The sequence below is a fragment of the Opisthocomus hoazin genome, chromosome Z (genome assembly GCF_030867145.1).
Source record: "Opisthocomus hoazin isolate bOpiHoa1 chromosome Z, bOpiHoa1.hap1, whole genome shotgun sequence".
NCBI classification, from domain to species: Eukaryota; Metazoa; Chordata; class Aves; order Opisthocomiformes; family Opisthocomidae; genus Opisthocomus; species Opisthocomus hoazin.
This window is the reverse complement of record NC_134454.1, coordinates 81,155,297-81,182,343: the sequence shown is the minus strand read 5'-3', so window position 1 is coordinate 81,182,343 and position 27,047 is coordinate 81,155,297. Positions and strand designations below refer to the sequence as shown.

The 27,047-nt window shown below is 41.1% G+C and overlaps 1 protein-coding gene across 1 annotated transcript in view; it reads right to left on the bottom strand.

The window, feature by feature from the left end:
- The window catches only part of KIAA1328 (KIAA1328 ortholog), a 184,944-nt gene that overhangs the window by 95,878 nt on the left and 62,019 nt on the right, over nt 1-27,047 (bottom strand). The window contains exon 6 of the mRNA XM_075411536.1: nt 14,637-14,764. Coding sequence (XP_075267651.1) covers nt 14,637-14,764 — 128 coding nt within the window. The remainder of the gene's footprint in view (nt 1-14,636; nt 14,765-27,047) is intronic.

Below are 27,047 nucleotides of genomic sequence, written 5' to 3'. Positions count from 1 at the left end.
AAGTTTCTACAGGTTTGAAAACACAAAGACTGACATTTCAGATCCCATACTCAAGTGTGTCATTAACCAGAAATTGAAATGGGAACATTTCCACTTTCTCAGAAATACTCAGTTTGTTAGGGTGATAACTGCACTAACTGCTTTTGAGTTTTTGTGAAGCTACTAAATATGACTCTGCTTCAACACAGACAGGAAGGAGGAGTCACAACAGCAAAAGAAAAATCCTGAATTCATGCCTTACCCAGCACAATATGCCCTGAGAATTGAATAGTTTCAAAGCTCTGCCAAAATAGCTATTTGTAAGTGGCTAATGGCAAAAATGTTTTATTCTGTTTATGTCAAAGACATGTTTGTCAGGCGCTGGACAGCCAGACAAATCAGGGTCTAATTAGTTCAGTCAATTCTCTCAGTTTTATCCTTTCAGTCTACATGGAATTATTAAAGCATCAGAAATAAAATGCTACTGAGACAGCAATAAGGGAAATAAGATGTCAGAACTCTATTAACAATGGCATTTTCAGGAAGCAATGTAAATAGAAAATCAAATTTATGCAAGAAATATATATCAGTAAGTAATACTCAATATAATCATCCTACATTTGTCTTTAAAGCAGCTTTCATCTCCAACTGATTTTAAAAAGATGCTTCCACACATCGATATCGTGACATCTTTGGAACAGTGACCATCATTCAGATTTAGATGTAGACGTCCACCTAGTGCAGGAAGATACTGGTCCCCAAACCAAATACTACAGTTGTACAAATAACAGTATGTGAGTAATAATTTATTCCACCCTTGACATTTAGCCTGCTCAGAAAGAACATGTGACAGTTAAGGAGCTGCAAGATAAAAAGAACCGGAAAATGCCACATTCAACTGAAATGACAGGAAATATTTAGGTAGACAGAATGTAATAAATTTGGCAGACTTATGGGAGTTTAATTGCTCCTTTGTGAAAAGAGATAAATACCTCTGAAAACCGTAACTGTGAGGACCCATTTCTGGGAGGAACAGCTTTCTGTTAGGGTTGTCTAAATCTTCATTACTTGAATATGACCATCACAGAAAGGAAATTGTCTCATCCCACGGCAGTGATGGTTGTGTTGGCGGCAGCAGCTCCCAGCTCTGTGTCAGGCTTCATGCAGGTACCAAGAGGACAGTGGCCTCTGGCCCCAGAGGGGCTGTCACAGGCACCAGCAACTTTCTGGTCTTACATTGGCTCACCTTTGCTAGCACAGATAGCGAGATGTTGCCTACTTTAGGCAGCATCTGCCACCCAGATAACTGATCCTGATTTGCTCCCAGAAGACAGAAGAATGCACTGTTTTCCTCCCCCTACCACTGTGAAACAGGTCATCTACCATCGTGGCTGGAAAGTCCCAATTTAGCTCTCACTCAAGTGTCTCAAGTCATCCCATCTGTCAAACCACAATACAGAAAAAATCCTTCACTAATACAGAGGAAACAAATTTGGTGATTTCTCTAGCACCCTCACTGGATAAGGAGAGATTTCTCCTGGGCTTTTGTTTGTTTAAAAAAATTAACAGCCCCCTCACTTTACAGTGTTTCTGACATTTTGAAACATTTCCATAATTTCCTTCAACTCTTTCTTACTAGATTATTATAACAGTAGTATTTGTCTCTTATATCCATCTATTAACTTTCTCCTATTAGGAAAATAATTTAAAATGAACATGCTCGGTTTTGCCAGGTCTGTTTGGCAGCCTGCCACCTCGAATATGCTCCCACACAGAAGTTTAGACTCAGGGCTCCAAAAAGTTGAAGATAAATTAAAAGGAATACTTATAATATTTACTAATTTTAACATAAGGGATTAGTTCAGGATGTAAACAGCACTAATGATATGTCTGGAAATCAACAAGCCACACCAAGAAAAACATGGTCTTATATTTAGTACTTATTAATCAACAAGCCACACCAAGAAAAACAGAGTCTTATATTTATTACTTAGGATTGTACACTTTGTGTTCAGTGTTGGTCATCTTAGTGATGACATCATCTAATCATTCATGGAAAAGGAGTATCTTAATTTTTGATAAAATAATGAAGATTTCAGAAAAAAAATGCTCAGATTCTTCTAAACTGAATCATCAGCTGGATTAGAGTCACCTTCTGGAGGTTCCTCGTGCTTTCACTCTTGCTTTCTACAGAGAGACTCAAGAGTGACTGAGGCTCCTATCACACACATTGTTAGGAAAAAGGAATCGGGGAGCAGCTTTCTAATATGCTAGTGTTCACTGAGTTACTTAACCTGACTGACAAAGCACTAAAAAAAAAACCACCTACAAGTTTTGAAACGCTTTTTTAAAGAAAATCTGTACTCCTCTACATTTACTTATTTTAAAATAAGCATGTTGATACTGATGCCATGAAAACAATACAGTACTTTGGATAAATGATTATAACAGAATTAACATTTAAAGGAACAGATAATAAGAATGCCTAGGCGTGTGTTTACCTAATAGAGGAATCCAGTGTTTTCATTTCATGTTTTGCTTACAGAAGCACAGACTCTACATTTCAGACGATGTGATCCTTTTCACCTCTGATGAATAAACATGCCAGCAAAATGAATCATATAATATGTGTATCTGCCTTGTGTCATACAGCATCAGAGGGTTTTCCCCATGTTGAGCATTTGACCTTTCTAACCCAGTGCAGGAAAAAAAGACTACCTTTTTACAACAATTAACTTCTGTATGAAGAAGTCCCAGAACAACTGAGCTCTCCTTACAGTACCTTATACTCATAACCAGACCAACAATTCATCTTTGCATTTAAACAGCATTTTAAAATCACTGAGCTCACATGCTCTAACAAACAGTGGGCATCATCTCTATTTAAAGAGAATGAAACTAAGCCAGAAAGCAATTAAATAACTTGATGGTAAGACAGTAACAGAACAGAATTAGATCCCAATTCATTTGCTTGCCAGCCCTCATCTACCTGGCAGACCACAGCAGCAGTCCCAGTAGCACACTTGTATGCAGAATTCTTGTGGTCAGCACAAGTAATGAAAAATATTAATCAAAACTTCTCATGTCTCTTTAATGACATTCCCATGGATAAATGAAAAACAAAGGCCTAAATATTTAAAGGCCTTTCTACACGTGTGTCTGAACTCTCATTTCCTCAAGTAAAGGCTTCCTGCAGACATACTACTGGCTCTGATTTTACCTGAAGCTTCAGAATCAACACAAAAGGACCTAGGATAACGTTTAAAAAGGCTAACATCTGTTGATTAGCCAGAACATTCAAGCTAAAAATAAATAAATTTTAAAAAAAAATCAAACTGGCACTTATTTCTGTGTTAAGATTTAGAAAAATTAGAAAATAATACAGTTTCACAATCAGAGACAGTATTATATTCAAAGCTTGCTTACAGGTGTATCAGTTCAAGTGCAAATGCTGAACTTGTGCTGGTGTTTCAGCCATAGGTTTATGTCTTCACCAGGTGCTACACACTGGTTTGCAACACAAGAGGTACCTTACAAGTCAGTCTGTCTATACATTGACATGATGGTTGCACACGCACCCAGGCACACAAAACAGGAGGATTTTTGCATGAGCAGTGTCGGTTCAGAAGCAAGTCCTTCCCACTTCTACGGACATGCATGCTGCTTCCTGAACAATACCACGCATCCCAGGTCCTCTGTTCCTCTCAGCCTCAAAATCTCTAAGGACTCCAAGGCAGTGTACCCACACTTAGTGCACAAGTTACAGATCAAAATAACTGTTCCATCTCCTTCAGTCCCATGCCTAAATGTACACACTCATTACTATAGACACTATCAAATATTCCAAAACCACAAATCACCAGGAGTCCCAGAGTGTCTAAGTGCACGAGCAATAAAGGATAAGTATCCAAAAGGAAGAGTTGTGCCAAGAAGCTGCATTAACAGTGGAGTGTCGTGCTTTATGTGATGAATGTCTAGATCCCAGGAAAAGCAGTGATTTCCACAGCTGTCACCTGAAATTCAGAAGAGCGACCTCAGTTGCTCACAGGCTGTTCTACCTTTGCAGTCTCACAAGCTCTATTAATGAAACAACCTCTCTATTAAAATTTTCGGTCTGTAACCATGAACACAAATGGTTCCTCACACAAACTACATTCTTGACATGACTGTGAGTAAAAGCTTTTCTGCTGAGATTTAAAAGTGACATTAGCCTGCAAGAGTGGGTCCTTCACCTAGCCACAGAAGAGAACAAGGTCCTTACTTCTTTGTGAAAAGTCCTCTGTTCAAAGTTTTAGAGCAGAGACATTCTTCAGATGCACTGTAAAGTGACAGTCTTCAAATAAGGTGCTGATGTTCGTCACCCAAATCCAGAGACTTAAGAGGAGTTTTTGAAGTTACACACCAGAAAACAGAAGATATCCTGAAAATTTGTTTGGCTTGTTCCAGTCAACAGTATTGCTGTTGCTTATGGAGAAGAGAACAGATGGGGAAAGACGGAAGTAGCTCAGCCAGCCCGAGAAACCACATATCAGTGTGGTTAGCTTTGACTAGTTGGGTTTCAGACAGTTTTCTTGCACAGACAAGAGAAACTCGTGCATCCCTGTTCATGCTGATGGTACTATGAAACCTCATTGGTGCATGATGGTCCTGAATGCCTGCATGGTCTGTTTCTACCCATGTCTCAAGCTCTGATATCATACGAGTGAATTTGCAAAATGAAGATAAATGTGTATTACACATCTGAATGTGGAACATTTCAGACATTTACTGGCATCTGTCATGAATAGACGGCAACCAAAAAACGTTATGCAATAATATTTAATGCATTCACTAGATCAGAGACAGGTAACCAGGCTGTTCTAAACCACAATTACACACAACATGTATGCAGTCTTGCAATAAATGCTGTAGGTGAAGTCTGTGCTGATGCCACCTCATCAGATATATTCTGCTTATATAGGGAAATGAGTCCAGCTGTCTCAAGAGCTTTAGGAATTTGTCCTATGGCAGAAAAAATCCCACAAAGAGAGTCCTTATAAACTTCAAATGGCAAACTGTGCATCAGAAAAACTTTAAGTTTGAACTCTTTGCAGTTCAAAATGAAAAACTCAAGCTAAATCTTCGGGTATTCAGAACTAACTCAAAGAGATATTTCTGCAGGCAATCATCCTGGTACAGACAGATAACGAATTCCCACCTTCTTAGCTGAAAGAAAATTACAGCCCTAGCTCTCATGAAAAATCTTACTGCCATACAAAGACCAACATATAGTGCCCTGAACTGATAATCACCTGGTTTTCATTAAATAAAGACACTTCTAATTAAACAACCTCATCAACACACAAAAACGTGTGCTTTGCAGGTAAGAGATGGTAAGCAATTTATCTTTCAATACAGTAATCACTAGTATCATGGTACCTGGAATTTAAATTGATGACTAAAGGTATTTAGGTTATGAAGTCCTAGATTAGTCTACAGCCTCTATCCATTTCGCTAACAAGAAATAGCAGCTCTAATTCTTTCCACTTTAAGAAATAAGGGATCCAGTTGTTGGACTGCTGCTGTTGGCCGAGAAGCATTTTCACTTTTTACCAAAACAGCTTCTCACAGGATGATCCCTTTCTGTAAGTGCTGATGAAGAGAGAATACTGAATAGAGTCACAGAAATATTCAGGTTGGGAGAGAACTCTGTTACTTACCTGGTCCAAACCTCACCAAAACAAGGCCACATTCAAAGTTACATCAGGTTGCTTGTTCAGTTAGGCTTTGAAAGTCTCCAGCACTGGTTTTCAACAACTCAGGAACTTCAGGAACGTAATTTTGATCACAACATGCAGGATCTGGCACACTTAGAGGAATCTGAGAAGTCTGTTACCAGGAACTGGTGAATCAAGGAGGTCAGAAGCACATGAGAAACTACTTTCAAGAGTTTCAAGTTCAGAAAAAGGCCAAAGACAACAGAAGCAAAGGGCATATGCATAGGTCAGACTACAGAACCAGAAGTGCCAGCACATGGGTAGCCAGCTGGGATGTTTGCCCTTGTAACGGCTGTCAGACAAACAGATAGCTCCACAAATTGAAGGGCAGAACAAAAGTTTCCTTCCTGAAGGCCTGTAGCGTGATACAAAATCTTTGACTGCAAGGGCAGTCTTACAAAGCCTTGCATTCAATGAAGAAGCCTTACTCTCACTTCAAAGGGAGGTTGAGTGGATGCTGGTGAGTGGCTTTCCAGAGCCACTGCGAGGGTTACACTGAAGAAATTGCAATATATGATCTAAGAGTTTGTAAAGAGCTTCTCAAGGACAAGCAGTCCCACTACAATTTTCTTAAATTCTTATAAAAATCTGGAGATATCATTTCACAATAGTAACAATATCATCAGAAGTCTACAAGGCCAAGAGAAGGTTTTGCTGGAAAGGAATACACTGTCTTTTCCTCAGATTTATCCCCCAACAGAAAAATACATACCAGTGATGAGTGTCCACCTAAGGAAAATATTTCCACGGGAGGGACAGTTTTTAAAGCCAAGTGGACGAAACTGAAAGAGGCATCTTCAAAGAAAAGAAAATCAGAAAACCTTAAAGAGACTAGACACAAGACCGATTAAAGACAACAGAACACAGAGATGGAGAACTGGCACAGATCTCAGTAAACCAGTGAACTGCTCAGATCTCACTTAGCAGTGAGCTGAGAGTGAAGTTCTTATCACCATGAACACAGCATCATTCACAGCATGCAAGTAGACAGGGCTTTTATGCAAGCCAAACGGTTTTACTGCAGCACACATTTCCAGAGGACTGAGTGCAGGTGGAGTTCTGTTGTGAATGCTAGCAATACGCAGATATGTCAATACTGATGTTTCCTTTTCATTCAAATATTTATGTTCATCTGCATTGCCAGTTTGTGTTAGCATTTTTCAGAAAAGACAGGTAAATTAACTATGATTTAATAACTTAGAGGTAAAAGGAAAAAACATTATTTTTCTTCATCTTGTTACAAGGCAGTCTATTCTACACCACTCTAAGTTCGAAATACCATTGCTAATCAGTTTGAACACACATAAAGAAGCACCCAAAACTTGACATTCTCAGCAGAAAACAGACAGAATGACGACAAAAACATTACCTCCCTTTTACAGATAAGAAAGGCACAGAGAGAGATCAGATGATTTGCTGAAAGTAACACAGGTAAGGCAAGGCTGTTCCCTGTATTTTCTCATGCTAAAACTCTGTCTCTATCTGGCCTTGTGAAATTATTCCAATACCCTTGGGTCCCCATTCAAATTAGTTCTTTATTTATTATCTCAGTTCTCAAGTATCTTTCAGATGGGCTCATCCATTGTTCCCGTACAGCTGGGTAAACAGACAAAGTCAATTCTATCATGCAGGTTTACCTTATAGCATTCAAAACAATTTTCATATGTCTATTTTTTTTTTTCTTTAAGCAAGCTAAGAACGTGTTTAAAGGTGACCTGTGTTGTAAAAAAGAGGAATGGGAAAGTTTGGGGACAATCAGAAAGGAAAGCTTTCTGAAGATGGACTTGTTTCAATATCCTTTTCAAAGGAAAAAAATATAATAAATCAAATAACCAATGTCTGAAGCTTTAGTATATAATCACCCTTATTAAGGCAAAAAAAATGACAATAATATGGACAAGAATTTTAGTCACCAACATGAAAAGAAAGCAAGGCTTTCTAAGTTTTCTAGTCCCTGCATAAAAAGGCTTCCTTTGGACTTCATGGTGAAATGATACCACAACGGTCTTAACAATTTTTAAGACGAACAAGTGATTGAAGACAAATAGTAACATAAAAAAGTAAAAAAAAAAAAAAAAGACAATCTTAAGATAATCTTAAGATTTTACAGTCTTCCCAAAGCAGACCATGTCTTTCAGTGTACTTGCACAGTGACAGTGCTTAGTACACAACAGCACCTCACTCCTGATGAGGGCCTTTGGCAGTACCAAAATACAAACACCAAACAGGAGGCAGGTGACGTAATACACAAGAAAAGAGGAGAGCAGATATCCCACTGAAAATAAATTCTTGGTATTCTTTTCTGTCTACAATGCCACCCCACATTTGTACCATTTCTACACAGGGGAGAAGAACAAAGCTTAAAACACATACACAACAAGAATCTATGTAAATCAAGGGAATCAGCAGATGTATTGCTAATCTTCCACAAATAAGAAACAAAAGCTGCCAGCTGCACTTCTAAATTCAAAGATTAACATTAATAGGCAATACTGAGACTACAGATATTATCCTTCTTTTAGGTGAAGTAGTTCAAGAATCCCAGTCCTGCAGAAACTCCGTCACCTGTGGCTCATGTCCTACCCTACACCACAGAACATCTACAGATTCATCAGCCAGAGACTTGCCAAAGTAAATGGGATTCTTGCCACTGTTTGAGATGGCAGTGAAGTAGCGACTATATAAATAGGTCACATCTGATTACCTAGAACAAGGGCAATTTTCTTTGCATCTTTGTGTAAAGCTTCTGAAAACAGCAAAGACTGAACATTTGGCAGCTGCACAGAGGACATCCAAAAATCATTTTTGGTAGAAGAAGTTTAACTACATTTTAATATGGATAGTATTTTCTATTAACATCAGGGCAGAAGCCTATTGTTCAGTAGAACTCTTCACTTCCTTTACACAAGAACTATCTCTTTGAATCTGTCTGAGTCAACTTTAGCGACCACTTTAATATTCGCTTGACAATTAATGCTTCTTTTTATGGGTTGGTAGAAGGTAAACCAATTTCAGCTCAGCTTCTAGGTATTGAATTTATTATAAAAAGTTATGTACTTAAAACTCCTATAATGAAACCAGAAGCATCATGAGATATTAACCTAGAGTTAATGCTGAGAAGGCCAGTTTGAATAATTCAATTCATGTCACCTTAAGTATCTTTTCAAATGGAATTAACTTTATCTCACAAAAAAAGTAAGCTCCATGTTCCAGCTACTGATTATTGACTCCACGAGAGTTCTGTCTTAAATCATCTCACCACCATCTTCACAGCAATTTTATTTCACTCCTACCAAAATGCTCCTTTAAATTCTGAGGGCTGACTTTCATTATAAAGAAGTAATATTAGGTAAGAGGAAAACGTGGTTTCAGAATTATTGCTACCGTTAGGTGATGTTAAAACAGACAAAAATAAAAGTTAACACCAAAGTATCTGCATTAGTTCAATACAGCTACAAAACAGAGCTGCATTTCAGTCACACACACACAGGTACTGCAGTCTCCCATATAACTCCACTTCTTTTTGCAACAATGCCATAGATGTTTGGTAACTGCAGTTCTCTTGACCTCTTAATTGTTTCACTGCAATACAAAGCTCAGCATTTAAACAGTGGGAGGAGATGCTTTCCATACCTGTCGGAGCTCAAGGGAATTGACAGCTCACGGTCGTCAGCATTACTGTACAGTAAGAACGAGGGAGCCAGACAGGCAAAAAGCAGGTGATGTTAAGATATAGGTGTAGCATTAGAAAATAATCAAAACAAACAAACAGGAAAAAGAGGGGAAATGAACAGAAAAAACAAAGAACAGCTCATAGGAGGCAGAACAAAGAAGTGCTTCAGTACAGAGTATACCTATGCAGTCCCACGTTTCTGCAAGACACAGGAAAATCAGAACGACATATTACATGGAAGCACAGATGTCCTGGTAACATCAGCAATCACTTGAAATACGAAACACTGACCACCTCTCCTAGACATTCCAAAGAAGAGAAAACTAGGTAGCAAGTTAGTATCTACTGATTTAAAGCCAAAGATATCCAGGATTTCCTTAGCCCAGTCCAAAACAACGAATGAGGAAAAGATTCCCAATGGATCAGAATTCATACAAAACTCAGGCAGAATTCTATTAGCTTAATATTTAAACGTGGTGTCTTTTTTCAAAATCCAGCTTAAAACAAATAGATGGAGTGTATAAAAGCTTCAGTACAGGTAGCACTCGGAGCAGCAGGAAAGTTTTCTGGGTCCCCACCCCATTCCTTACCTCCAAACATCCCTCCCTGCTGTTCCCCTGTGGCATTCCCCGTCGAGGCAGATACCAGAAGGCAAGCCCTATGCCTGCCTGAGCTACTGTTACTGTGCTAAGACGACACCCAAACAACAAAAAAAAAGACCGATCACGACCCTAAGAGCTCAAGTATTAAGAGAAAAAAAAAAAGCAAGAAAAAAGGTGTGTGAAAATAACGCAGTAGTCCAACCAGAAGCAGCCCAGTGTCTTTTCTTCGCTTTTGATGGCTATCACATGAAGGTGTGTTACAGAAAGGACCGATGCAATGAGGTAGTCCTACAAATCTCTCCACAGTTTCTCAGCTGTGAGGAGAAACATAGCATGAAGTGCTTATTTGGAAAAAAATGCAGCAATTTATAAAGCCGAATGCATTCAAGATATAAACAGCTCTATGCCTACAATGAGTGCATAGAAAGAGAAAATTGAAAAGGAAGGCTAGACACATGAGAAGTATTTCGCAACCTGTAAGAAAAAACAGTTGAAACATGCTTTGACAGGTTTTTATCTATGCCTACAAAGCTTTGCACAGGGCAAGAGGGCTAGGGTAACTCCATACCTGCGAGGCCGGCACTGCAGACTAGGTAACCCTAAGTGCAATGTCAAGGCAATCCTCAGTATAATATCTCAAATTGCACTTGTGGAAAAAAGTAAGTGTAGAGAAAAGAAACAATGGGATTAAAGATAAGCTTCATGGAACTTTGCACGTGAAATCAGAAAAAAAGACAGAGAGATTAGGAAAACAGAAGATGTGGACTGCTGTATCACCAGATGCTGATTTGACAGTTAATGGGTTGAAGGTTTCCTATTATCTGTTTCCACATTTTAGCCCTGTAGATGTGATTACACCAGATACCTTTATACTAGGTGCTAACCTAGTACAAGATATGTGTATTTAAAGTTACACAGAATCACAGAATCACAGAATAGTAGGGGTTGGAAGGGACCTCTGTGGGTCATCTAGTCCAACTCCCCTGCCGAAGCAGGGTCACCAAGAGCAGGCTGCACAGGACCTTCTCCAGGCAGGGTTTGAGTATCTCCAGAGAAGGAGACTCGACCACCTCCCTGGGCAGCCTGTTCCAGTGCTCCGTCACCCTCAGAGGGAAGAAGTTCTTCCTCAGGTGCAGACGGAACTTCCTCTGCTTCAATTTGTGGCCGTTGCCCCTTGTCCTGTCACTGGGCACCACTGAAAAGAGCTTGACCCCATCCTCCTGACACCCACCCTTAAGATATTTATAAGCATTTATGAGGTCCCCTGACAGCCTTCTCTTCTTCAGGCTGAACAAGTCCAGCTCCCTCAGCCTCCCCTCATAGGAGAGATGCTCCAGTACCCTCATCATCCTTGTAGCCCTCCGTTGGACTCTCTCCAGTAGCTTCTCGTCTTTCTTGAACTGGGGAGCCCAGAACTGGACAGAGTACTCCAGATGAGGCCTCACTAGGGCAGAGTAGAGGGGAAGAAGAACCTCCCTCGACCTGCTGGCCACACTCATCTTAATGCACCCCAGGATCCCATTGGCCTTGTTGGCAGCCAGGGCACACTGCTGGCTCATGGTTAACCTGTCATCCACCAGGACGTCCAGGTCCCTCTCCGCAGAGCTGCTCTCCAGCAGGTCCGCCCCAAGCCTGTACTGATGCATGGGGTTGTTCCTCCCCAGGTGCAGGACCCTGCACTTGCCCTTGTTGAACCTCATCAGGTTCCTCTCTGCCCAACTTTCCAGCCTATCCAGCTCTCACTGAATGGCAGCACAGCCTTCTGGTGTGTCTACCACACCTCCCAGTTTCGTGTCATCAGCAAACTTGCTGAGGGTACATTCTAACTCTTCATCCAGGTCATTGATGAAGAAGTTAAACAAGACTGGGCCCAGTACTGACCCCTGGGGGACACCACTTGTTACAGGCCTCCAACTAGACTCAGCACCGCTGACAACAACCCTCTGAGTTCTGCCATTCAGCCAGTTCTCAACCCACCTCACTGACCACTCATCCAGCCCACACTTCCTGAGCTTCCCTAGGAGGATGTTACAGGAGACAGTGTCGAAAGCCTTGCTGAAGTCGAGGCAGACAAATTCACAGCTCTCCCCTCATCTACCCAGCCAGTCATGTCATCGTAGAAAGCTATCAGATTGGTCAGGCATGATTTCCCCTTGGTGAATCCATGCTGATTACTCCTGATAACCTTCTTTTCCTCCACTTGCTTGATGATGGCCTCCAGAATAAGCTGCTCCATCACCTTTCCCGGGATGGAGGTAAGGCTGACCGGCCTGTAGTTCCCTGGGTCCTCTTTCTTGCCCTTCTTGAAGACTGGAGTGACATTGGCCTTTCTCCAGTCCTCGGGCACCTCTCCTGTCCTCCAGGACCTCTCAAAGATGATGGAGAGTGGCTCAGCAGCGATGTCCGCCAGGTCCCTCAGCACTGGTGGGTCCATTCCATCGGGGCCCATGGATTTGTGGGCGTCCAGATTGCTTAAGTGCTCCCTCACGCAGTCCTCGTCGACCAAGGGAGAGTTATTCTCTCTGTAGGCTTCTTCTCTTACCTCCAGGGCCTGGGATTCCTGAGGGCCAGGCTTGGCACTGAGGACTGAAGCAGTTGCGGCATTCAGTAGCTCTGCCTTCTCTGCATCGTCTGTCACCAGGACACCCTCCTCGTTCAGCAGCGGCCCCACGTTATCCCTCGTCTTCCGTTTGCTGCTGATGTAGTTGAAGAAGCCCTTCTTCTTGTCTTGGACATCCCTTGCCAGATTCAATTCCAGGTGGGCTTTGGCCTTCCTCGTCGCATCCCTGCATGCTCTCACCACATTCCTGTACTCTTCCCAAGTGGCGTGCGCCTCTTTCCACATTCCATGGACCCTTCTCTTCCACCTGATCTCCGCTAGAAGCTCCTTGTTCAACCATGCAGGTCTCCTGCCTCCTTTGCTAAATTTCTTTCTCAGGGACATGCACCGCTCGTGAGCATGGAGGAAGTGATGTTTGAACAGCAACCAGCACTCTTGGACCCCCCTGCCTTCAAGAGCCCTGGCCCATGGAATTCCTCCCAGTGGCTCCTTGAAGAGGCCAAAGTTAGCTCTGTTGAAGCCCAAGGCTTTGATCCTACTTATCGCCCTGCTTCCTCCACGCAGGATCCTGAACTCCACCATTTCATGGTCGTTGCAGTCGAGTTTACCACCAACCTTCACATCCTCAACCAGTCCCTCCTTGTGTGTTAGTACAAGGCCCAGCAGAACGCCTTTGCTTGTTGGTTCCTCCACCACTTGCATCAGAAAGTTGAAAGGCTAAAGGTCAAAGGTTAAACACGGCATATCCTGAGAGGTATTGGCAGCATCCCAAACATGGCTGCCACAGTGCTGTTGGACTACATGCACTCCTCTGCACTGTTCTCCACAAAGATCCCCAGCAAGCTGCGTATCACGGGCAAGAAGACTGGCACCACCTGTTCTCAGAGAAAAAGGTTCTTGTTCTGAACTCAATGCCATCACAAAGTGGATGGCAGATAAAAATACAAAAGAATGGAAATAAAATGCTTATAAAGGCTAAAAGTCTGACAGACAGCTCAATGTCCAACAACATATTTTACAAAATAAACCCCATCATCTGGATAAAAGAAAAATTCTGATGCTGATGAAGTCAGAGTACTGCTGCCTGCTTCCAGAACAGAATTAAAAATGAATCCTTCCTTCACAGGCTCCTGAGAAGTAGGATCTGTTTGTGTAATTTCATAGTAGGGCACCGCTGAGAGGCCAGAATCAGGCCACCTTCTGGATACTCTGTGCTGATGACTTTACTTCTAGCCCTGTTATAAGCCTTTCACACTCTTCCAGCCAAAGAAAGCATCAAGGGCCCAACCTATAGAAAAGACATAGTCTTACACAGGATAGACTCAAGAGATTTGCAGACGGAAGCTACTGAAAAAGAACAGCAGGTAAGAACATCAGACAGAGCACTTGTATAAGTAGCCTTCATTTCCAAGGTATAATCTGCTATCAGTGGGGATGCAAAACAAGTACCTAGCTATCAGAAAAAAATCTCAAGCAAACATGTTTTCAAGGCTTTGGGCACATACATCTGACAAACATTTTACCACTTAATTTAACACGTATCTCTAGTCAACATTTTCTGTTTTTAAACTGTGTATGTAATTATAGGTCTTCTATAAACAGCTCAAATTAGATGGGCTGCCTTACAGACTTGAGAAAGCTCTTATTGACCAAATAGATCATCTGCAATGTCCTTTTCAATCATCAAAAGCCACAATGAAAATTTGACAGGCTGTATCTATAGTGACTGCAATTATTTTACTCTTTAAGAAACAGGACAGAAAACAGAAGAGCATCTTAACTTTTTGCTTAGCAAAGACATTATGATTCCTATGATTCTTATGATTTCTACTCCATTACAACAAGGTCAATTAACTTCATCCATTTTATTAACCCAAAACTTGGGGGGGGGGGGCTTGTTTTCCTGCAATCCACATATTAAGGGAAGGACTCATGAGAAGGCAATCACAAAACTGTATGACACTATGTAATGCAAGACAACACACTTATTGTTACAGTTCTAGTAAAAGAGAAAAAATGTTTCGAAGATGTCATTAAAAAAGGAGACGGGGAAAAAAAGACCTTACCTTCTGCTCTTTTTCCTTGGCAGCACTGAGTTCAGAAAGGGAGAGAGATAGTTTTTCCTGCTGCTCAGCTAGATACTTCTGATAAAGGCTCAAAAGTTCCTGACATTCTCTGTACTGCTGCTGCAGAGGTGAGACATCAGAAGTTAAGGGAAAAATACTCTTTAGCAAATAGTTAGAGTCAAATATATACCAACTTACTCTGTGTAATTCTGATTTAGATCCATAACAGTTCAGTTTAAAAACAGATACTGTGTGTTTGAGTACTGCCTAATGATGACAAATCTGCCTAGAGATGAATGTTCAAGTACAACCTTCTTTCTACTCAGAGAGTGAAAAAAGAATTGCACCAAATTCTTTTATCATTGGAAAAGGGACAGCAGCAGGAGGCAGGTGATGACATTGTTTCAGATGGAACAATTACAACCCTCTGATTTGTATTCAGCAAAGCCAGACACTACCAATGTTTATTTATAAATAAATAAATAGCCAGCCAAGTAAGTAAATAGTCCATTTTTAAGCACAGGCACAGATTCACAAGCCCACATACCCAAATCCAATCTTTTTCCTTAAGCACCAAATGCTTCAAAGCCCAGAACTACAGATGCAGCGCTACAGGCCTTTTAGAGACCAGCAATGGTTTTTGGACAGTAATCTGGAGAAGCAGCAACTGTGGTGTTGCAAGGATATTAGCAAGCAACAGTGTCCCTGCCTTGCTGGCAGCATTGAAATTCCAACAGGAGATAAATCTGCTCTTCACCTGTCATTGTGTAATTCCCTCCCTTGCTCATGTAGCATGGTAAACCATTTATGCTTCCCTCTCTCCCCCCTCACTTTTAATTATGCATGCAGATAGGATAAGGGCTCGCTGTCCAAAGAGATTACTCTGAATAAATACTTTAATAACAAGTCACCGCAATTAAGGTAGGGAACAAAAACTTCTTCAATCTATAAAATGGTGTTGAGTTACAGATTTCCTTAACATTTTTATGATCTAATCATTGCTTCTGGGCAAATTCATGTTGCAATCATTTTTGCCAATCATGGCTGCATAAATAACTCACTGCTTTGTTATTCCCTGTTATGACCCTGAGGTTTTTAGTTGTTCTTCTTCTTTTCTTGGGGGGGGGGGGGGGAAGGGGACGGGCTTGCCAGGGTTTTGTGTTTGCTTGTTGTTCCTTGCTTTAAATAAAAGGCTACACAGAGAATAAGAAAAACATTTTAGGAAGGAACAAGAGGTTATTAAACCCCAATGTTTAAATCAGCCAGGAGAGCTCCCAGAACACCTTTGCTCTGCACCTGGAATTATGGGAGGGTACAAACAATGGTCTAAACAAACTAATTGCTTTCCAGAGCCAGCCTGCCCGAAGCCTGAGCTGTTTTACATTTCAGTTCATTTCGTCAGAGAGCACCAAAAGGCTGAAGTGATTTGTGTTGGTCTCAGGAGTCTCTGCCAGCTATGATGTATATAAAAGGAATTTTTTATTCCGGTTGTAACCATAGCAGTAATGTTTATAGTAGGTGAACATATTAGCCTGGACGCAGGGCATGAATTTTACTCTAGAAAAAGCCAGTTCATTTATACAGCCTAAGAGTTAAATGTTGGTATTTGAAGACAAATTATAGGGAAATTCATTTAAACCCATGTTATGTGGCAGAATATAAAAACAGACAGTCCTATCTTTATCAATTTTTTACAGCCCCCTTAATTTACTTTGCTTCCAGCAACCCCTTCCCCACAAAACAGATATTACCCTCTTCTCCTTCCAGCTAGCACACTGCTGGCACAAGGAATGAGTACACTAAATGGCCTTGGGGCACACAACTGATGGCTGTGCACCTACCCTCACTCTCACCACAGTGTTAACATCAGTCCTGCTGGAAAGCTAGGCAAGATTTCCCTCACTCCCAAACTTAGCACATACATGGTGCAAGGTACCAAAAAAGAGATGCCCAGATTATGTTTTACAGACTGCACAGCCCTTGTTGTGCACATGATGCCACCACTTCTTGCTTGCAGCTGACAAATTTTTTTACAATAGAGCTTAAAATGCAAAATTAACATTAGGAAAGCATGTCAGCAAATCCTGATTGTCCAAGGGTCAGTTATGCGATCATAAGTGGGAAGGGCAATAGTTAACACGAGCTTGAATGGCAGTCGAGATATCCCTGAAATTCTTCTAAGATTCGGTCAGCACTGTAACTGTTAAAGCTTCCTGTATCACGAGATTAAAACCTTGTTCATTCACACAATCACTCTACATTTAGTAATATATTGTTACAGCCTCCATAGTCTAACAGTCCAAAGCCCTGCTTTGCTTACTAAGTAAACATGAAGCTTCAAATAGGAAAAAAAAAAAAAGCTCATTTGTTTAAGACACATGCAGAACAGCTCTAAGTACGATAATTCTCCATAACGTGCTGGTACATTTACTGCAGAATATGTTCTTAAAGAAAAAAAAGCCTTAATATTAGACCTTACTCTTCTGTTCGATTAAATTTTTGCTAAAAGCAGCAAGATTATCTCTTTTTTTCCCTTACAAATTAGCCAGGCAATACATAACAGTGCCACAAAAATATTTAAGTCATTCAGGTATAACAAGGGCACACATGCATTGTGGCAATACAGTCTCTAGACAAATACATAGGTAATGATAAATATTTTCATAATCTGCTTTAAAAAAAGGTACAAAGGTGAATAAAACCCATATGACAACAAGTCCTACAGATTTGCATTCCACAGAAGAAGTGATGTGCCTAAATGTTCACATGAGATACTTCTTCATGTGTTCAGGAGCACAAATATTGCATTTACAAGATGTTAGTTACGTGAGAGAAGTGGTACTTGGCATTTCACTGAACGGTAGTTTTATGTCCAAGAAATAGACATTTGAATGTATCCAAGCAATGCATTTTATGCAGTTTGTTAGTAAATTATTAAGGTTGTACATGGGGGGGAGGGGGAATGACATAAAAAACATCAAAATCAGAAATGCAAAGTTTAAGATTTCAACAGCCACATTTACATGTCATACTGCAAGTACGATATATTTCATTGAATAAATTGGTTAATTTCATCACTGAATGTAAGTCACAGAATTAAGAGTTCATTTATGGCTCTTAAGAGATAATAACCTCAGTGGAGACAGAGTTGGCCTTGAGAAGAGGGACTGCGAGCATGCAGCAGTGGCACGCTTACAGAAGCCAGGAACAGATTTCCAGGGAGAGGGACATTAGGCAGGGAACAAAGAGCTTTTCCCAGGGGTGAAGCTTTATGAGAAGGCACAGCCAAACTAAGCTCAACTGCTGCCAGAGACACACTCCCACTCAGCCCTCAGTCTCACTCCCTCCATTCGCACCAGCTCTGCAGCTCTCCCTCCCCAACCTCTCACTCACTCCAAGGGCTCAGCAAATGGACCCAGCGAGGCAAAGGGTCATTGAACCACAAGAGCTAGCACAGAGTGAGCAGAGGGACTAGGCAGCTGGCAGAGGGGAAGACCTCTTCCAGCAGCAGCGACCTGTCTGCTGGTGTCCATCCACCTTGCAAAGTCTCAGCCCTACTCCTTCTCCAGTTCCACTCTTAAACCTCAGGCTTTAAGTGTACTCTATGACTACACCAGCTACTCCCAGCTTACTCATTGATGAAATACTTTTAAGCCCTCTCACAAGCTGAAGTAGGACAAACAGCTACAGTTCCTTGCTTCCCTAGAAACTAGGAGGGGGGGCGGGGAAGGGGGGAGAAGATGTGGGAGAAAAAGTGCCAATTTCTAGCATACCTACTGACCTGCTGCACTGTTCCCAGTACACCGTTTCCACTGTCTCTTTGACTGTAAGTGAAGCCTAACTTGAAGTCTGAAGTGTTTTGGTTTCGAGCATTCAAAAACTTTCCTAGAAAGCTTTTGAATTCTACACATCAGCCTCCACATCTATCTGTGAGCAGTGTTCACGCTACAGCAGTTCAAACACCCACTGGTCTCTTCATCTACAGTCGAGGTTTTCAAATGAAGCCAACACCAGGTTACTCCATGAGGCTTATTTGCTGAAGTTCTGCCTTTCTTAAATCACTTCTTGTCAGAGGAAAAAAAAAAAAGGTAGAGGGCCTTCTCTTTAGAAAGAAGGGGGTTTTAGCCTATACCATTCAAGAAGAAACGTTCAGTTTTACCTCATTTTATTTTAAAGAAAAAAAAAAATTGAAGCAGCCTCCAATCACGGGAATCTGGGGCTGGAAAAAAGTTTTTTAGAAGCTTATAGCAAGGGAAGGGAACACTACTAATGAGCATTTTTTTGGCAATCAACGTAATAACAAAAGCCATTCCATATTTTCAGAGTGCTTGTGAGAACTCTTCACCTCATGACTTCTTCCCTCAACGGCTTGTCACAAGCATTGTTTGGACAGGCATTAAGCTCTAGTGTTCCCTTTTCACCTGGAAAGACCATGGCACAGGGAGTCTTCAGGCATGCCTGTGCACACAGAAGCAGCCCCAGACTCCACAAGCCAGCTCCAGGACACAAGTCTTGCATCTGTAGGGTAAGTCAGCACAGCTCAGGCACAGCACTAACAGACCTGCACCTGATGAGCTCAGATTGCATCTTAGCCTGCCTTCACCCATGCAGGCAAGCCCTAATAGAGTTCCCAAACATCAAACAAGACGCCTAGGGATAACTGATTCCTATAGTCCCTGACTGTAGCTCCAACTTGGACTGTCCTTTCATTCAAGGCTGCATACTCTGATCCACGTCCAGAAGAGAACACAAAAGCTAAATGTCCCACCAGGGTCTATATCCAGTGGGAGATTCTCTAGCAGCTCAGAGCTATTACAGAGATATGCAAAGATGAATAAAGCCAGCAAATGAAGGATAAAGTCAACAGATATAAATTAGATTTAAATTTAAATAAGACAGCAATAACTTACACTTTGTGGTAGAGATACAAGAAACCTTCAGGGATATGATTTCAGCACATGATGAAGAAAGCTTTTTGTCATACTCAGCCAGGTTCTACTAGCTCTAAATCACTTTTGTTAATCCCTGCTTAAGGACGTGCATTCAAAAAGCTGACTAGTTATCATCACATTGGCAGTTTTAGCAAAGACTGACCTCTCTTCACTGCCTCAGGTGGTCCTTTCAAGACAAAAGCTGTGAAAAAAATAGACTGAGAAGGAGACACTGAGGAAGAACCACTGACACTAGGCTGGGCACTGAAGGAGAGGTCCTCATTCTTCAAAGAAAAATCTATTCAGATAAGTTGAAGGCAGACCTGAGCTTGTCCTCCTGCCCTCCAACTAGGTGTGTGTATACCAGAGCTATTCAAGAAGTCGTGCACAGCCACAGTACACAGCATCACCATTTCCTGCCTGATCGAATTTACCTGGCTTTGATGGCTTTGTGGGGTTTTCTTCCACTTAGCTGCAACACCAACACTACACCATTTCCAGAATGCAGCTGGACTGTCTGGCAACTTGAACAATGTCAAAGCAGGCTCACAGTGGTTAACAGACACACCTCTGCATCTATAACTTTGGCACCTTATACTGCTATGGCATCCCACTGCACACTCAGCAGCCCACAAATACCTTAAAATGCTGCTGCAAGAGTAAGAAGGCATTTCGCCAAACTCAAGCAAAGGCTAAGACCCACCATTGCTTTGTCTCCAAAGAAGAGCATCTACATATCTATCTGTATCTACAACTAAGGCTCAAGCTACTTTTAAATGCTCATAATACAAGGGAACAGAATTTGCAGAGACCGCAGAGCTCCAAAGGCCCACAACAGCCTCGTGGCAAACCACTACAAGCATGCTCAGTTTGAAGTGGGCCCATATTTTTCCATGTGTCACCCAAGCATATATTTTTCAGTATTTTGACATGAGGCAACAAGGTTTATCTTCTACCTCAATATTTTGCATATCAATAGGAGAAAGATACCATGCCTTTTGGGAAAGAAGTAATATGTATGCCATTCTGATTTCCACCTGCAGGCTCTCTTCTTCCTAACCAAAGAAAGGATTAAAATAATGCAGCTTCAACTACTTACATATGAAAAGTCATATGAATAAAAATAAACTGCTAGTATTAATGAATTAACATCTAAAAGGAACACTTTAAAATATAAACTAAGATATTCTAAGCTCTTTCCTTTAGCATTAAACAATTACATACTTCACTGGAAGCTGACCCACATTTAATTTTAAAATACAACTTGTGTTTAATATATATACAGTCCTGCACTTCGACAATCTCATCTCAGAAAAGCAACAACAGGACCTCATTTTGGAAATCAAACTATCCAGGCAGAGATCAAAGTTAACCTTAACAGGTTTCTTCTCCCTTTAAAATTAAGAGAAATAAAATAAGTGGCTTGAACCTATGTGAATCATTGTTCTGTGAAAGGGTAAAGACTAGTAACTTCTATGAAGGTTTATTATCTAAACTCTGAACATGCTGCAACGACTGAAGGTAATAAAATGTTTTATGAACAACTTCACTTCGCTCATTCTTATATAACTGAGTTTATGTGGACTCCTTGGCACAGTGATGCTAAGAACCTGTAGGGAACTTTCTGCACATCCACTTTTCAACGTATTAAAGAAATCATCTAGTGCAGGACTGAGCCTTATGAGACTTCAATTCAAAACACAATCTCTTTCTGATCCAAAATCCTCAGGAAGCACATTTCTGAAAACACTATAAAGAAGCAAGTCACATACAATAAGATAGAGTGATCTCCAATCTGAAGCCCAACAGTTACATTTTAATTTACACTTGAATATTTTAATGTTGTTATCCAGCCAGTAAATTAACTCAAGATGCAAGAATAAAAAGGGAAGATGCATAGGGGAAAAAGGTCACAAGGTGCACAAAATTTAAGAACTTCACTTCCATTTGAAGCATCAGCATTATGTTGTTGAATGCCACAGCACTCATACAAAGGAATTACTTAATACATTCCCATTCTGTTTGAAGGGAAATTAAATTTACATTCTTTGGGAATATGGTATTTTAATTAGTTCATGACTTGATTACACTTTGAAGTGAGCCACGACTGCATATGGCGCATATGAATTAGTTAAGTTATGGTTACCTACCCAAAGAAAAGCTACAGAGTTAAGAAAAAAGTTAGGGACAAAGCCAGGGCAGTACTTTGGAGCTTTCAGGAAGCATATGTAAAACATCAAATTCAAATCTAATCTCTGCACTTACTGATGTCAGATGGGAACAGAAATAAAAAACGCAGTTTCCTGAACAGTTGACCGAGTTGTTTTCAAAAAATAATCTTTCCATCTCCACTCACACCACATGTAGGGCAACTGTTAACATTGATCCTAAAAAAAAAAAAGCAATAAAAGATACAAGATTTCCTGCCCTGGTTAAATTTGCCTGTATGATCTATTCCTAGTACTTGTAATTTTTTTTAATTTCTTTTATAGACAGCCCTACTTTTATATCATCTACCCAGATGATGACATTCCCCAAGTTCACTTTAAAGATACTGAAACATATTGAAATGCACAATATAAATACAGTGCATCTAAAATTGGCTAGACAAAAGGATAGCCACTATGATTTAAAGAGAGCAGGGAAAGCATTTAAACCTAAAACTAATTCCCAACAGAGCACATGAACTCAGAGAAGTCTCTATCATACCTTCAAAATGCAAAAGCTGTTCAGGGTACTGCATTTGATCCTATGTACTGAAAATTCTTTCCACAGGATACGCCAACCAAACTGGACAGTTTATCTTCCATGTTGTCTGGTTCAAAGGTGGGTAAGGACAAAAATATCACATGCCATCACATGCCAGCAAATGTGACTGGATCAATAAATGCAAACACCATCACAGAGCTTGCACTTTCCATTCCAAGAACAAAACACATTTCCAGCCTTATCTTCATTAATACAAACAAAAGAATACTTATAAGCAAAGGCGAAAGAAAACAAAGGTTTATTCTGCAGCCTGGCTGCACTAACAACTTCTAGTGAAAAGGAGGGAAGAACACACAAAAAGCTACTAGATACACTGTGAAAACAGGCTTCTTCATCACAATGAACGTAAGGAATTTAATGGCAGAAAAACTAAGAACCCGAATACACAAAATACAGATCCCACAGATCATCATAACAAGCTACTGGTCCTGGCATGGGCTATAAATTTTTTTTTAGTTTTGGCTTAAGAACTGCAACGACAGGAGATTTTCCTGCACTGGCAGAAAGAGTTTGTTCAGAACATACTTGCTCCTTTCAGCGGAGCTCTGCCAACGTCTATAGCAACTTTCAGGATTTAAAGATTTCCTTTGGCATTTGCTTAGACAGCACAGCTAGCCGCCCTCTTCCATTGGAAACTGTTAAGGAACTTGATACTTGTGTATTTGTCTCTCAGTCGGTAAATGTATGATACTTATCTGTGGAAAAAAGAGCCTGGAGATTCAGCTACATACAATTTCTGTGCAAAAAAGTCCCAGCATCTGAGAACAATATCACAGATTTCATCGTGTACGACAGAAGATAATCTCAACCTATGCTGTGTGAGAGTATGAAGCCAAAAGAAGGTATTGCACCTATCACCATCCACACAAAAAGAGTGCTATTTTTTCCTTTTACATATTTAGAGTGCAAAATTAAACAAATAAAAGGAACACTGCATAATTTAGCTTTCATTTTGTATCAAATTGCTCATAATTGTAACCATAAAATGATAATATTCTACCATATGTGCATCTGCAAAGCCGACAAAAGCACTGGTCAGCCCCTGCGACAAGAAAAATGGACCTGTCGCTCCACCTAGTGACCCTGCTGGATATTACCGCGCTCCTAACCACACTCGCACACAGTGCTCGTCGAATTTTGAGGTTAATTTTGTTACAGAGAGGGATTCAACACATCACTTTGAAACACGAAAATCCGCCGTGCAATCCTCCTGCTACCCTTCTTCCTCACATTACACTCCCCTCCATCCACGCAGGCAGTCACAGCTTTACATAAAATACCCATCACTGGAAATACTTGCTGTTTCAGTTGCGGGCCTTTGTGAGAATTAAAAAATCTTTCACAGTAGCCACCGTTACTGTTTCCACAAAGCCATTTGTCATATCAGTACCACTCGATATTAAAACAGCCATGTTCTCTACTCTAATTTGACAACGGAGCTCCTGGCAGAAGCCCGAGGAGAGATAAGGTGCTTTTAGCTTATATGGGAACTGAAGTATCTGAGAAAGGATGCTCAGCCTGTAATGTTTAGACATAGTAAGAGGAGTTATTTAACAGGATAAATGTGAGCTCGGAGTCAAATGCGTGGAGGAAAGGGGATGAAGAGGCAAAAGAGAAATGGAATGCAAAACCTGAACTTACTGAGAGCAGAGCTACAGCACCTCCATCTCAATTAAAGAACACGCATAGTAAATCAAAAAGGTGTCTGCTTCGCAGGGAATGAGAATGTAAGATCACAAAACATCAACTCATTTTATAATGAAGCTAATCAGGTTTGGTCTCGATTACGATCAGAATGGGTATCACCTGAGAATACACAGTGGTGTCTGTCTTGTTGCTTCCTCACAGGAAACAATCAATCATCACTCTTAATTTTATATACTTGATGTCTCTCACTGAACCTTCTCCTTACAGCCCTCAAACAGGAATAATGCTGATGGAGAAAAGCAGATTCTCCTTCAGCCAAGCTCCCACCACTCTCAGAATGAGATTCCTTGTTCAGGTCCACACTGGAAAGCAAACCTGGCCGCGATGGTGAATTCTTTTGTTTGCTGCTTCCTCACGTGGTTGCCTCTCTGTATCTTGCACAGACAGCATCAGGCTTGGCTATTTCAACTTTATTTCCCCCTGCTTTTAAACTAGAACATACTTAGGCAGCAGCATGTAGATTTTAATTTGACTGTCGGCAAATGGTGCAAGTGGCAAGATGAAAATCCGTAAATGTTGCTGGACCAAAATAGCAAAAAAATAAATACCAGTGAGCCAGGAAATCTTGCCCTTCTTATGGAACTGCCTTCAGTGTTATAGCTAGAACAGCACAGAATGTAAAAATCACAGATTATTCTAGATAATTCATTTTTTTCTTTTAAAACTATTGCTATTTTGACAGTCGTTCTAACCTTGCTAGAACACAATCTGTTTGCATGCTGCTGATGAGAGAAATGCAATGCTCGTTTTCCTAAAGGGCAGCTGAGGTCAAATCAACTCCATACAAGCGTACTAATACTAACTTTAAAGGAGGTGTCCCCAAATCCAATAAAAGAAATCACTCCATCTCAGAGTGCCACAACGATCATCTTTTCCATCACACACTGTACACATCTCTAGTTAGATATTTCAGAATGACTTCAAAGGCCTCAGAAAGTTGGTCCCTTCTTGTAAAAACTGGCCTTAAACATGACAAACTGAAAAGCACTGGTTTCACTGAACTAAAGCCAGTGAAGAATAGATTTAATAACAGACTCATTATAAGGTTCATTATTGTAGGACTATTTAATATACAAGATTAACACAACTTATCTCCCACTTTCACTGAAACCTATTATACCCCTCATTAATACATGCACATTTCTACATCATTTACAGCACTACGGTCTCAAATAGTATTGTCTGAAACAGGGTGTGTTCTGCTGCTCTTCCTGCTGGTAGGCTCTTTTTGCATTAACAGTACTCAAAAAGAAGCCTCACAGCTCAACATGGAAGACACGGCTATGTAAAGTAAACAGGGCTTCTTAAAACTGAGAGAAATTAAAAATAAAAATCATTTGTTTTGCCAACACTCTGGATTTCATTTCTTGACTTAGGTTCCCTCACACCCAGACCAAAAGGTGACACATCCCCATATTGTAAAATAGCAAACATCTACCTTCCCAAACTAATGAATAATGAAATTATTTCTTCTGACAATCTGAGATTTAGAAGCAGGTAAAGTGAATCACAGCTCCTCAAATTATCAGGTATTTTAAAATTCTTCAGATCTGGATCATCAGGGAAGAAAAGGAAGCTGTATGGTACAAACAGTACAACACTTTCCCAGACTGAATACATTTGTGTCTGTAGACACACCAGGACAGACCAGAACAATGTACCTTAATATTATACGAAGGGGAGGGAAACAGATAGGGAAAAATATGTATTTTTACATTATCAGCAGACCAAAGGGACCAGGTTGGCCCTTATTCTTGCACAAACAGGAGAACTGTTATGAGCCACATAAATACAGGATTCAGCAAGACAGAAAGTTTCTATTGTAAGCATTTCAGGACAGAGAATATGCATTTGTCCAGCAACTGAACAAACAGATTCAGGTGTTTTACCAGCTCTTCTGTATTCCTACCCCCCAGGATCCAGACAAAGAAAGAAAGGAGATTTTTCACTGAGTTCCCCTAAGCTGCAGAACTCCTCTCCACAGGAGAGTGTAAAGTTTACATGGACTCAGCTAAACAAATTCATAACAACAAAAAAATCCACCCAATGCTATCAAACACAGAAAAACATTCTGACTGCGTTTTTTTAATTACAATTTTCTGGAGATTCACAGAATCACAGAATGGTAGGGGTTGGAAGGGACCTCTGGGGATCATCTAGCCCAACCCCCTGACGAAGCAGGGTCACCTACAGCAGGCTGCACAGGACCTTCTCCAGGCAGGGTTTGAGTATCTCCAGAGAAGGAGACTCGACAACCTCCCTGGGCAGCCTGTGCCAGGGCTCCGTCACCCTCAGAGGGAAGAAGTTCTTCCTCATGTTCAGGCAGAACTTCCTGTGCTTCAGTTTGTGCCCATTGCCCCTTCTCCTGTTGCTGGGCACTACTGAAAAGAGTCTGGCCCCATCCTCCTGACACCCACCCTTCAGATATTTATAGGCATTTATTAGGTCCCCTCTCAGCCTCCTCTTCTTCAGGCTGAACAAGCCCAGCTCCCTCAGCCTTTCCTCCGAACAGAGATGCTCCAGTCCCCTCATCATCCTTGTAGCCCTCCGCTGGATTCTGTCCAGTAGCTCCTCATCTTTCTTGAACTGGGGAGCCCAGAACTGGACACAGTACTCCAGATGGGGCCTCACTAGGGCAGTGTAGAGGGGATGGAGAACCTCCCTTGACCTGCTGGCCACACTCCTCCTAATGCACCCCAGGATCCCATTGGCTTTCTTGGCAGCCAGGGCACACTGCTGGCTCATGGTCAACCTGTCATCCACCAGGACATCCAGGTCCCTCTCCACAGAGCTGCTTTCCAGCAGGTCTGCCCCAAGCCTGTACTGATGCATGGGGCTGTTCCTCCCCAGGTGCAAGACTCTGCACTTGCCCTTGCTGAACCTCATCAGGTTCCTGATTGGGAGAATCTGGGGAGCAAGTATTGGGGTGTTGGTTGACAGCGGCTGAACATGAGCCAGCAGTGTGCCCAGCTGGCCAAGAAGGCCAACAGCATTCTGGTTTGTA